Genomic DNA, 14,224 nt, shown 5'->3' with positions numbered 1-14,224 from the left:
AACTCTCTCTTAAACCCATCCAGTGATTTGACCTCCACTGCCCTCTGTGGCAGGGAATTCCACAAATTCACAACTCTCTGGGTGAAAAAGTTTTTTCTCACCTCAGTCTTAATTGGCCTCCCCTTTATTCTAAGACTGTGGCCCCTGGTTCTGGACTCGCACAACATTGGGAAAATTTTTCCTGCATCTAGCTTGTCCAGTCCTTTTATAATTGTATATGTTTCTATAAGACACCCCCTCATCCTTCTAAACTCCAGTGAATACAAGCTTTTTGAAATCGAGTAAAGAAGATTTTTGTTGCTTTTTGAATGTCCCTTGCTAATCCCTTACTATGTAAGTGTTGCTAATCCCTAAACTGCGTTAGTGTTGTTTCGACTAGTTCATACAGTACTAATTTTCCTTTTCTTTTCCAGAGGTGTTGTCGAATATGATGCTGAAGGATTTACCAAACTCACATTATTATTAATATGGAAGGACTTTTGCTTTTTAGTTCATAGTAAGTACGTTTTCATTTAAAATCAAAATCTCACGAAATGGAGTATTTTGGATTTCTGTGGTAAGCCTTTGCAGTTCATGTCATTGAGTTTGAGGTTCTATTGACGTTTGTTAAATTATATTGTTCTTATTATGTTCTCCTTTTTACAATATCTTATTTTTATATTGTATGGAAGCTCTTGTTCAGCATTGTGTTGGTCATTGTTTCCTCATGATTCATTGCAATGCTGATGCGATGCCTGGAAAATTTCTTCAATTACAACATGGATAGATATCTTCAGCCCATGCTAGGTATTAGACATGATAAACTTAAATTGGCTTGGCTTTTGTTATAGTAACGTGGAAAGCAAAAAAAAAACAATTGCAGTTGTTAAAATGTAAAACAACAACGGAAATACTGGAAGACTTGGCAGGTCAAGCAGTATCTGGAAAGAAAAAACGCTCCATAATTTGGGTTTAAGAGGGAATTGCAGATGCTGGAGAATCGAAGGTTACACAAGAAAGCTGGAGAAACTCAGCGGGTGCAGCAGCATCTATGGAGCGAAGGAAATAGGCAACGTTTCGGGCCGAAACCCTTCTTCAGACTGATCGGGAGCGGGGGTGGGTGGGGACAAGAAAGGGAAAAGGAGGAGTAGCCAGAAGGCTGGGGGATGGGAGGAGACAGCAGGGGGGCTGAGGAAGGGGAGGAGACAGCAAGGACTAACAAAATTGGGAGAATTCGATGTTCATGCCCCCGGGATGCACACTCCCCAAACGGAATATGAGGTGCTGTTCCTCCAATTTCCGGTGCTGCTCGCTGTGGCCATGGAGGAGACCCAGGACAGAGAGGTCGGAGACGGAGTGGGAGGGGAAGTTGAAGTGCTGAGCCACCGGGAGGTCAGCTTGGTTATTGCGGACCGAGTGGAGGTGTTCGGCGAAACAATCGCCCAACCTCCGCTTGGTCTCACCGATATAGATCTGCTGACATCTAGAGCAGCGGACGCAATAGATGAGGTTGGAAGAGATGCAGGTAAACCTCTGTCGCACCTGGAACGATTGCTTGGGTCCTTGAACGGAGTCAAGGGGGGAGGTAAAGGGACAAGCGTTGCATCTCTTGCGGTTGCAAGGGAAAGTGCCCGGGGAGGGGGTGGTACGAGAGGGAAGGGAAGAATTGACAAGGGAGTTATGGAGGGAGCAGTCTTTGCGGAAGGCAGATATGGGGGGAGATGGGAAGATGTGGCGAGTGGTGGGGTCACGTTGGAGGTGGCGAAACTGACGGAGGATTACTTTTTGTATGTGACGGCTGGTGGGGTGAAAGGTGAGGACTAGGGGGACTCGGCCCTTGTTGCGAGTGGGGGGATGGGGAGAGAGAGCAGTGTTGCGGGGTATGGAAGAGACCCTGGTGCGAGCCTCATTTATGGTGGAGGAGGGGAACCCCCGTTCCCTGAATAATGAGGACATTTCAGATGTCCTGGTGTGGAACGCCTCATCCGTGGAGCAGATGCGGCGTAGACGGAGGAATTGGGAGTAGGGGATGGAGTCCTTACAGGAAGCAGGGTGGGAAGAAGTGTAGTCCAGATAGCCATGGGAGTCAGTGGGTTTATAGTGTATGTCGGTCAGAAGTCTATCACCTGCAATGGAGATAGTGAGGTCAAGGAATGGTAGGGAAGTGTCGGAAATGGTCCAGGTGTATTTGAGTGCCGGATGGAAGTTGGTGGTGAAGTGGATGAAGTCAGTCAGTTGTGTGCGGGTGCAGGAGGTGGCACCAAAGCAGTCGTCGATGTAGCGGAGGTAGAGGTCGGGGATGGGGCCCTGGTATGTATTGAACAAGGATTGCTCGACGTAACCTACAAATAGGCAGGCATAGCTGGGGCCCATGCGTGTGCCCATAGCTACGCCTTGTATTTGGAGGAAATGGGAGGAGTCGAACGTGAAGTTATTGAGGGTAAGGACCAGCTCCGCTAGGCGGAGGAGAGTGTCAGTGGCTGGGTATAGGTTGGTTCTCTGGTCGAGGAAGAACCGGAGGGCTATGAGACCATCATGGTGGAGGATGGAGGTCAATGACCCAATAATTTGGGTCATTGACACGTCCCAAGAATGTAGTAGCATGTTAAATTCTAACGTGAAGCCAAGAAGATGCATGAGCATTCCGAGGGATGGTCCTGTGAAATATTCTTCCGTTTAGTTTAGTTGAGAGATACAGTGCAGAAACAGGACCTTCGGCTCACCGAGTCCCCGCCTACCAGCAATCACCCTGTACACGAACACTCTGAGGAAAATTCACAGTTTTCACCAAAGCCAATTAATGTACAAACCTGTATGGTTTAGAAGTATAGAAAGAAGAGGCAATAGCCTCAGAATTAAAGGATGCTCGTTTAGGATGGAGTTGAGGACGGTGGAGGCCTGTTCTCTGGATTCAAGAGAGCTGGATAGGGCTCTTTAAGATAGCGGAGTCAGGGGATATGGGGAGAAGGCAGGAACGGGGTACTGATTGAGGATGATCAGCCATGATCACATTGAATAGCAGTGCTGGCTCGAAGTGCCGAATGGCCTACACCTATTGTCTATTGCACCTATTGGCTATTGTCTATTGAGGAGGAATTTCTTTAGTCAGAGGGTGGTGAATCTGTGGGATTCTTTGCCACAGAAGGCTGTGGAGGCCAAGTCCATGGATATTTTTAAGGCAGAGATAGATAGATTCTTGATTAGTACGGATGTCAGAAGGCAGGAGAATGGGGTTAGGAGGGAGAGATAAATCAGCCATGATTGAATGGCGTAGTAGACAATGGGCCGAATGGCCTATTTCTGCTCCTATCACTTATAACCGTATGGCCTTAAGCATGAGCACCCGGAGAAAATCCACATGGCCACAGGGAGAAGGTACAAGCGTTGTATAGACAATGCCTGTGGTCAGAATCGAACTGTGGTCCCGGATGCTGTAAGGCAGCAACCCTACCGCCGTGCCAATTGCTTAGATTTATTGATTATCTTAATGTTCCAAACATGCTAATGATGTGTCACAGCATTGCTTTCTAATGGAATCCATTTTTTGCTTTGGAGGGTTTAGGTGCCATTAGAATGATTTGTTATCTACCATTTCTGTTCTGTCCCACTCCTCCAGTGTTCTTTCCCTTTCATTGCTGCAAAACAATGATTGTCAATCTAAGTATAAAATTCTACAGTCCTAATTCAGAAAAAAAAAGGAAATTTAAAAGAATCAAATTCTCGTCCATATATTTTAGTGTTTAATGTTTGCATGCTAAATATTACCAATTGTTTAACTTTGTCCAAATACTGTATTACCTGTTTTAGTAGTTTCTGCTTATAACACAACATGGAGCTAAAATGGTGGCTGCACAGTGGTAGAGTTGCTGCCTTGCAACCCTAGAGACCCAGTTAGACCATAACTACGGATGTTGTTTGTATGGAGTTTGTACTTTCTCCATGTGACGGCGTGGGTTGTCTCCGGGTGCTCGGGTTTCCTCCCACATTCCAAAGACGTACATGTTCGTAGGTAATTTAGCTTCCGTAATTTATAAATTGTCCCGAGAGTGTAGGATAGTTTAGCGTACGGAGGGGGGTGATCACTTGGTGGGCTGAAGGGCCTGTTTCCGCACACTATCTCTAAAGTCAAAAGTAATGTCCAAACCCCGGTCAGCATGACAATTTTTTGTAGTTGAAGGTGTGAAATTCTAGCTCTCCTGAAAATGTGTACTTAAATGACGCTCTGCAGGAGTACATCAGTCTTGTCTACTTTGCATGTGAGTAAGTGAGTAAGTTTATTGGCCAAGTATTCACATACAAGGAATTTGCCTTGGTGCTTCGCCGCAAGTAACAGCATGACATACAGTGACAGTTACGAATGACTCTGAAAACACTAAACATTAATAATAATAAAACATTAATGATAAAACACCATATATCAAGCATGTGAACCAACAAAATACCAGATCAAAGGTAGGCTACAGATTTTTGGTTTTTGAGTAGAGCAACTACTCGTGGATAAAAGCTGTTTTTATGTCTGGCTGTGGCAGCTTTGACAGTCCGGAGTCGCCTTCCAGAGGGAAGTGATTCAAAGAGTTTGTGGCCAGGGTGAGAGGGGTCAGAGATGATCTTGCCCGCTCGCTTCCTGGCCTTTGCAGTGTACAGTTCATCAGTGGAGGGAAGGTCGCAGCCAATAGCCTTCTCTGCTGATCGGATGATTCGCTGCAGCCTCCAGGTGTCGTGCTTGGTGGCTGAGCCAAACCAGACCATGATGGAGAAGGTGATGACAGACTCTACAATGGCCGTGTAGAATTGGACCATCATTGCCTGTGGCAGATTGTGCTTCCTCAGCTGCCACAGGAAGTACATCCTCTGTTGTGCCGGTGCAAGACTCCGTGCTGAATGTTTTCACCTTGATCTCCCACTGTTGCAGATGATGGACATCAATAAAAAAAAGTGATTTGCGGTCAGAAGATTCAGATTCAGATTCAGATTCAGATTCAATTTTAATTGTCATTGTCAGTGTACAGTACAGAGACAACGAAATGCATTTAGCATCTCCCTTGAAGAGCGACATAGCAAACGATTTGAATTAAAAAAAATAATAATAAGTGTCCGTTGGGGGGGGGGGGGGGGGGGTGATTGGCAGTCACCGAGGTACGTTGTTTAGTAGAGTGACAGCCGCTGGAAAGAAGCTGTTCCTCGACCTGCTGGTTCGGCAACGGAGAGACCTGTAGCGCCTCCCGGATGGTAGGAGGGTAAACAGTCCATGGTTGGGGTGAGAGCAGTCCTTGGCGATGCTGAGCGCCCTCCGCAGACAGCGCTTGCTTTGGACAGACTCAATGGAGGGGAGCGTGGAACCGGTGATGCGTTGGGCAATTTCACCACCCTCTGCAATGGATGTAATCAATCGGAGACAGAGCAGTTGCCAACCATACTGTGATGCAGTAAGGATGCTCTCGAATAGTGCAGCGGTAGAAGTTCACCAGAAGAAGGGTCTCAACCCGAAACGTCACCCATTCCTTCGCTCCATAGATGCTCCTCACTCGCTGAGTCTCTCCAGCATCTTTGTCTACCTTTGATTATTCCAGCATCTGCAGTTCCTTCTTAAACATGGGGTTTATAACTGGTCATTTGAGTGTGGTTGGGTGGGTGGAGGTTGATTATAGGTGGGGATTGCTGCACAGGTGGTGAGAAGATTGCAAGTGTAGGATCATACTACAATTAGAGAGCAGATAAGTCAAGGAGTTGGACATGGTGAACGAGTTGGGATGGTCGAGAACAAAATTGCGGAGATGGGATTGCAGCGGCAGTCTATGGATCAGCAAGGATTCGGGAACTGTGGAAGTAATCAATTATAAAGAAACTGAAGATAGACAGAAAATGCTGGAATAGCTCAGCGGTACAGGCAGCATCTCTGGATAGAAGGAATAGGTGGCGTTTCGGGTCAAGACACTTCTTCAGACTGAGAGTCATGGGAGAGGGAGACACAGAGATAAGGAAGTACAAGGTGTGAAAACGAGACAGCAATAGGATGCGATCAAGGAGAATGTAGAATTGTTAACTGGGAGAAGATGACAACGAAGCATAATAATAATAATAATAATCTTTATTTATATAGCACTTTTCAACAAAACCAGTATTTGAACCCAAGTGCTTTACAGTGTTTGATTAAATTAATTGAACAGACCAAAATGTCAATAGAGAGATAACATTTAATCAGACTGGTTGGAGAACTAGGATGGGGGAGGGATGGAGAGAGAAAGAGGGAAAGCAAGGGTTACTTGAAGTTAGAGAAGTCAATGTTCATTTCACTCAGGTGTAAGCTGCCCAATCAAAATATGAGGTGGTGGAACTTCTTGAAAAACGGCATACCAGCAATGGCTCAGCTAAAACTAATGCAGGCGCACCATTTGTTCCCCTATGGACAATATAATTACACTCGCATCAGAACAAATGCTGCAAGCCATTTAATATCCCACTGTCAACCCAGTGACCCTTCAGTGTACTCATGAAGTACCCACACCCATGTTCTAATGGTACACCACTGGCCCACAAGATTCCCAATCATATTTTACAATCTTGTTTTGCAATAAAACACATCATAACATCTACGCGGTAAACAAGAGTACTTCCAGACCTGCGTATTTCAAAGTAGATTCATTGTCATTACAAACTCCTTAGAGTTTTATTTAGAATTATTTTAAAGTGATTTGAAGGCGACATTTTAGTCTAAACTGCCAATGCTTCAGGAACAGGAATGTGTTTATTGTATAGACTTTGTTTATAACATAGCCAACAGTATGACACAGTGCTGAATATCCCAGTATCTCGTGAGCACCTGCAGAATTCCTATGTGAGTTTGTACATGTCTGCTTCAAGGATTTACATATTTGAAGTGCACTGCTGATTATGCTAAAGCCTTTTTAAAAAGCTGCTTGAACATTGGACTGCACACTGTTTTCCTTCAGTCAATGAGCATTTCTGCATTGATTATAGCATTTTTTCTCCACTCAAGATGGTAGGTTTTTTCATGTTGATATCTCAAATGCTAACCACTTTGCTGGGTCAACTTATTCTCAATGTGGAAAATAATTTCTCAAGAGAATTACCAAGGCCTCTAATCTGTTTCTCTTCAAATAAAAAGCAATACTTAATCGCAACGTAAGATGTATCACAGTGGGACAGGCAGCATTTCTGGAGAGTAGGAATGGGTGAAGTTGCGGGTTGAGGCCCTTCTTCAGTCTGAAGAAGTGTCTCGACCCGAAACATCACCCATTGCTTCTCTCCAGAGATGCTGTCTGTCCTGCTGAGTTACTCCAGCTTTTTGTGTCTATCTTTGGTTTAAACCAGCATCTAAAGTTCCTTCCTTTCTATAAGATGTACCACTATGTACACTAAGAATATAAATGCAGGCCAACTTAAGTTTGTTCCACCATACAATAAGATCTCTGGGCGGCACGGTGGTGCAGCGGTAGAGTTGCTGCCTTACAGCGCCCGAGACCTGGGTTTGATCCTGACTATGGGTGCTGTCTGCAGGGAGTTTGTAAGTTCTCCCTGTGACCGCGTGGTGCTTTGGTTTCCTCCCACACTCCAAAGACCTGCAGATTAGTAGGTTAATTGGCTTCAGTAAAAATTGTAAAATTGCCCCTTGTGTGTAGGATAGTGTAGGGTATGGGGATTGCTGGCCGACATGGGCACAATGGACCGAAAAGCCTGTATTGTCATGCTTTATTAATGGACTTATGAAGCTGTCTGGCGGCCAGCCTTTTCCTGACCTTGTCCAGGCCACTACAATATATTAAATAAGTCCGTCTTCACAGTTCTCTGGGTTAGAGAAGTCCAACAGTTTATAACCCTTTGAGAGAAGTCATCTTCCGTCATCTCAGTCTGGGATGGGTGACTCCTTATTCTTTTTTTTTTTTATTTTATTTTTATTAGAAGTACGGTAAATTACAATCCTACACAACACATATATCTTAATACATTTTTTGTACCGCTTCATTTTTTTTGAGCTTTAAAAAAAAGGTAGAAGTAAGGAAAGTAAAGAAAGTGCAAGAGAGTCGTGAAGTGCAAGAGTGTTGGGAAAAGAAAGCCCCTTAGGAAAGAAGTTAGAGAAGGAAGTAAAGTGAGAAAATAGACCCTAGAAAAGAAAGAAAGAGAAAATAGAAACAATCGCTCTATTATAACATTAAACTCCGCAGAAAGGGAGCCAACCAACCAAGTCTGTTTTTGTTGTTTTACCTCCCATTACCAGGTCCTGATACCACTTATTTATATATTTGTTTTTTTTTAAATTACTATTGCACCGGGTGACTCCTTATTCTGAATCTGTGCTTCCTGCTTCTAAATGCTGTGATTCTTTGATTAGTACGAGTGTCAGGGGTTATGGATCAGCAATGATTGAATGGCGGAGTAGACTTGATGGGCCGAATGGCCTAATTCTGCTCCAAGAAATTAAATTGACTTCTTGTAAATTCTCCCATACATTTTGCCCGCATTCTTCAAGCTCGTAGGAAGAGTAAAATATGAGTGGCTACATTATGTATTGCATTTTTTTTTTTTAATCAGATTCAGATTCAGATTCAATTTTAATCGATAGTGTTAAGGTCTTTATTCAATGAAATGACAGATCTGTAGTAGTGTATGTAGTACGATTATGACTTGGATTTCCATAGAAAGCAGACATTACTGACTCATAGAGAAATTGACGTGTTGAGAGTTCTCAGGAATGAAACCCTTAACATAACCCATGACAACTGTTGCATTATAAATGCCGTCTGGATTACAGATAATCAGAGGAAGTGAAAATTAAAATGAAATGCAAAACAGAGCATATGAAAAAAGATTGGGTGCCAAAAAGTGAATCAAGGAGTATTTTGTGGGCATACTTTGTGGGAATAATATTTCCCATATTTTGTGGGAATAATACATGGATGTGAACCATATTTAGGCCAAAAATGGGAGTTTTCACAAAGGGGAAAAAGTTCTAAATGGATATTTTACCTTTGTCTTCACCAAAGAAAGGGTTACTTCCAAATATTAGAACATTAAACAGTACAGCACAAGAGCACGCCCTACGGCCCTTGGTATATGTGCCAGAGATGAGACCAAGACCAGCTCTTATCTACTCGCACATAATCCATATCCCTCCATAATGAAGGAGATAGTTGAGGTACTAAATACGTGAAAACTAATAGCTTGGAGGTTTTGGAAAATTTGGCTGGACTTAAAGTAGGTCAGTCACCAGGACAAGAAGGCACGCTTTGAGTCATAGAAACACACAGCATGGAAACAGGCCCTTCGGCCCAACTTGTCCACACCAGCCAACGTACCCCATCGACACGAGTCCCACCTGTCTGTGTTTGGTCCATATCACTAAACCGGATGCTTCAGAACATTTTGAAGAAAGCACAACAAAAAATTGCAGAGGCATTGTCCATAACCTTCTGATGCTCTTTAGATAAGGAGGTGGTGTCATTGAGGAGTTGTAAATGGTACTTCTTTGTTACTTCTTTGTTCAAAGAGAAAGTAAGGATAATCCAGCAATCAAGGCCCATCTATTTAACTTCAGCGATGAGAAACATCGTTCCAGGAGATGATTGACAGATACGCAAAGAGAAATGGCTTAATGGCCTAATTAAGGAGTTGCTCAGGGCATTGTGATAGAAATTTTGATGAGTAACAGACACAAGGAAGTGGGGATGTAGCAGTCAATGTCATCTGTGAGAGACAAGGAACTGCAGATAGATACAAAACTCTGGAGTAACTCAGCGGGACAGACAGCATCTCTGGAGAGATGGAATGGGTGACGTTTTGGGTCTCGACCCGAAACCTCACCCATTACAGTCTGAAGAAGGGTCTCGACGCGAAACATCACCCATTCCTTCTCTCCAGAGATGCTGCCTGTCCCGCTGAGTTACTCCAGTATTTTGTGTCTACCTGCAGTGGAATGGAGCAGCTGGGCTTGTACACTGGAGTTTAGAAGGATGAGAGGATATCTTAATGAAACATATAAGATTGTTAAGGGTTTGGACACGCTAGAGGCAGGAAACATGTTCCCGATGTTGGGGGAGTCCAGAACCAGGGGCCACAGTTTAAGAATAAGGGGTAAGCCATTTAGAACGGAGACGAGGAAACCTTTTTCACACAGACAGTTGTGAGTCTGTGGAATTCTCTGCCTCAGAGGGTGGTGGAGGCCGGTTCTCTAGATACTTTCAAGAGAAAGCTAGATAGGGCTCTTGAAGATAGCGGAGCCAAGGGATATGGGGAGAAGGCAGGAACAGGGAACTGATTGGGGATGACAAGCCATGATCACATTGAATGGAAGTGCTGGCTCGAAGGGCCGAATGGCCTGCTCCTGCACCTATTGTCTATTCTGTCTATCTTTGGTTCAAACCAGCATCTGCAGTTCCCTCCTACACAAGGAACTGCAGATGCTGGGTTACAACATCTTCAGTCTGATGAGGGGTCTTGACCTGATCTCCACAGATGCGACCTGACCTGCTGAGTTACTCCAGCACTTTGTGTCAGTGACAACTAATAAACCAGTTCATTCAAAATTGTGAGCTGGAACGCCTCTATCTCCGACGAGGTTCAGTACCTCGACGAAAACTCTCTTGAACTTGTAAAGTTATACAGTGGAGAACATAATGACCGGTTGCATCACGGCCTGGTTCAGCATCTTGAATGCCCAGAAACAAAGAAGACTACAGAAACTAGTGGACACTGCCCAGGCCATCATGGCTACTGACGTCCTCGCCTCTAAAAGGCAGCCAGCATCATCAAGAGACCCACACTACCCTGACCACACACTCATTTCACCCCTGCCATCGGGAAGATGGTACAGGAGCCTGGTTTGGGTCATATGACAACATATCACACTTGACTCTTGAATGCAGTAGAAAAGCTACCTTGAATTAAGGTCACCTATACCCAGCCAATTAACCTACAAACCAGTACGTCTTTGGAGCGTGCGAGGAAACTGGAGATCCCAAAGAAAACCCACAAAGGTCACCAGAAGAACGTACATACTCCGTACCGACAGGACCTATAGTCAGGATCGAGACTCGGTCTCTGCCGCTGTAATGGGCTTGTCCCACTTAGGCTATTTTTGACGGGACTGTCATTGTCGTATCAGGTCGCCGTTAAACCAGCGACAGGACCGTCCCCCATGGCATAAAATTGAAATTGTCCATAAATGAACCATAATTTTAACAACAAATAAAGACCGAAGTCAGCACCGGCGACAACCTACGTCACCTGGTGGCAACCTTCGTTAACCTGGCGACAACCTACGTCACCTGGTGGCAACCTTCGTTAACCTGGCGACAACCTACATCAGGCGAGATCAAACTGCGCTCATTGGAGTCAAGCCCACAGTCGCCGAAAAATGTTCAACATGTTGAAAACCCAGCGGCGACCAAAAGGACGGTACGACTCTTTGGGCGACTGAGGAGACGACTCACGACCATACAGGCAACACCCCGGCAACAGTCTAGTCGCCTGTAGTCGCCTAATAAATTGACCAAGTGGGGCAGGACCATAAGACAGCAAACCAAAAGTGGCTGATTCTTGCTTCTATTTCCAATGGCTTTGAAAAACATATCAATTACATATCCACAGTGCATAGACACAGAGTATGGAACACCCTCTCTCAGCGCACAAGACTTCTTTGGAGACTTATTATGTGGCCAACAGTACTATCCACACAATGTAAAATATCACATTCAGTAAGCCCAATGTTTCTTTATTGGTTGTGTGTTTTATCACCCTCACCAATTGTGAATTGTCCCTAGTGTGAGTAGGATAGTGTTAGTGCGTAGAGATCGCTGTTTGGCGCGGACTCTGTGGGCTGAAGGGCCTGTATCTCTAAACTAAACAAAAAAAATTCTTGAGCTGTTTCACCATGGCTGGCCTTGCATCAGAAAACCATTTGTCCACTTCACCTCCATAATCGTGCATTTCCTAAGTCTTTTCCTCATCGCCATGAATTGACCCTGGAGACTGATGGGCCTGCCCCACTTAGGCGACTGCAGGAGACTATGCTGTCACCACATGTTCGCGGGTGGTTGCCGGGGAGTCGCCTTCATGGTCACGAGGAATTCCCCCATTCTGGGAACTAGTCGCGGCCTCTTATGGTCATGTTGAAAAATTAGCGGTGACTAGATTGAAGCCGCCATGGGGAGTAGCGAGAATTCTCGTGCCGTAGGTGGGTCGCCAGTAGGTCCTAGTGGGTTGCCTGCAGGTCGAAGGTTCTCGTAGGTTGCAGCCGGTGTTGACCGGTGACTTTCATTGGCTCATTGGGAAAAAAAACGTAAGCAGTAGTTTTCAGAAGCAAGGATAACCGACCGGTAATGTTAAATGTCCACCGAGCTTCACAGCCGCGTATCTCTGGCTTATTAAATATTGTCTGCACTCCTTCTCTCCCCTCTTCTCCCCCTCTTTTAAAGACTTACCGTACACTGTGCTTTAGTCGTCTTAATTACAGCGCCCACCTTCCTGTTCATCGCGGTGCGTGTGTATCACCTTGGCTTTGCACCGTATTAATTTTTTAGACAGCACTCCCCCCCCGCTTGCCCTGTCGCCCTGCATAATGGGTTAGTGAAGGAAGCGATGTGTGTGTGTGTTCCACGCTAACAGTCGCTGTTCCAGTTTTTTAGGCGACTGGCGGCAACTTGACAGTCGCCGGCAGTCCACTGAAAAATCGCCTAAGTGGGACAGGCCTCCACAACACTAAATAGGGAATTCTATCGAAGTAAATACTCTGTGCTGAGAAATGTCTTTGTATCTCTGTCCTAAGTAGCTGACTCTTTATTTTGTGCTGGGCGGACCTTTTGAGCAACTGTCACATTCCTTATTGATACTCGCTCATCCACATCACAGCTCGTTGCATTTATTCCCGCAAATTTCATTGGATTCTTGAATAGCCATAATTTAAGTGGAATGGTTTGGGGAGTTTGTGACTTCAGTAGTAAACAGTAAGTTGACTCACAACTAATCTTGTCATGAAATTGAATTTCAACACTAAGGGCAGGCTGGTGCTGGGGATTGCAATAGGAATTTGCATCACTCAGCTCCAGGAGTTCTTAGCGATATTAGCTGCAGACAGCCCTTGTTTTCATTGCTGTCCAGCCCAAAATACAATTCCTCCGGCCATTCAGTGACACAATTTAATTATATGGGAGCTGTCAAGAGTAATATGAAGTTGCAGTTCGTCTGTTTTGCTCCCTAGTTTCATCCTTTTTGCAGTGCTGGCAATTCAAAGAAATTACCTGCTTTGTTTATGACTGTTGTTTAGCTCACTTTATCTGGGCATTTAAGTTAATCTATGGTGTAGAATTCTCCTTATTTGCATTCTGTGGTGCTTCAGACTAGTTAGAATATACTTGTGGAGAGCGAGAGAGATCCATCTGTATGATACTAACTCTTCCATTTACATTCACCTTCCACCCCACCCCCCAGTTGAACAAGATTGGGAGAGTGTTTACAAATGTATTTTATGGCTATCTAAGCCAATTACGTAATGAATGGTTAGGTCTCTCAACCTATCTGTACAGGGCAAGGTGGTAATGGGCATTCTTTTCAATCTAAAATGTCCACATAGCATTATGCAAAGGAAATGTGCAGTTCATCTCCAAAAAGAAAAAGGTCCTCTTGCAGGGCCCTGGGGAGTGTTGCAGAGCAGCGGGATCCGGAAGTGCAGATACATTGTTCCCTGAAAGTGGCGTCACGGGTAAATAGGGTGGTCAAGAAGCCTTTCCGTACATTGGCCCTTATCAGTCGGGATTTTGAGTGTAATAGTTGGGATAAACACAGAATGCTGGAGCAACTCAGCAGGACAGGCAGCATCTCTGGATGGAATGAATGGGTAACGTTTCGGGTCGAGACCCTTCTTCATACTGAGACGGTCTGTCTGAAGAAGAGTCTCGACCCGAAACGTCACCCATTCCTATCCAGAGATGCTGCCTGTCCTGCTGAGTTATTCCAGCATTTTGTGTCAAAATCTTGATTGAATGAAGTGTAAACCAGTGCAAACCAGCATCTACAGTTCCTTCCTACACATAGAAGTTGGGATGTTATGTTATCGTTGTACAGGATGTTGGTGAGCCCACATTAACAGTATTGTGTTCAGTTTTGGCCACCCTCCTAAGGAAAGGCTGGTGTTAAGCTGGAAAGAGTGCAGAGAAGATTTACAAGGATGTTGCCAGGACCTGAACTATAGGGAGAGGTTGGGCAGACTAGGACTTATTCATTGGAGCGCAGG

The 14,224-nt window shown here is 44.8% G+C and overlaps 1 protein-coding gene across 1 annotated transcript in view; it reads left to right on the top strand.

Moving 5' to 3' along the window:
* babam2 (BRISC and BRCA1 A complex member 2) overlaps positions 1 to 14,224 on the top strand; it is a 181,321-nt gene that overhangs the window by 144,168 nt on the left and 22,929 nt on the right. Inside the window, 1 exon segment of the mRNA XM_055631039.1 lies at positions 414 to 496. Within this exon segment, the coding sequence (XP_055487014.1) occupies positions 414 to 496 (83 nt within the window).

This window comes from Leucoraja erinacea, unplaced genomic scaffold (assembly GCF_028641065.1).
Source record: "Leucoraja erinacea ecotype New England unplaced genomic scaffold, Leri_hhj_1 Leri_62S, whole genome shotgun sequence".
Classification (NCBI taxonomy): Eukaryota; Metazoa; Chordata; class Chondrichthyes; order Rajiformes; family Rajidae; genus Leucoraja; species Leucoraja erinaceus.
The sequence above is the reverse complement of the archived record's forward strand: the minus strand, read 5'-3'. Positions and strand labels throughout refer to the sequence as shown.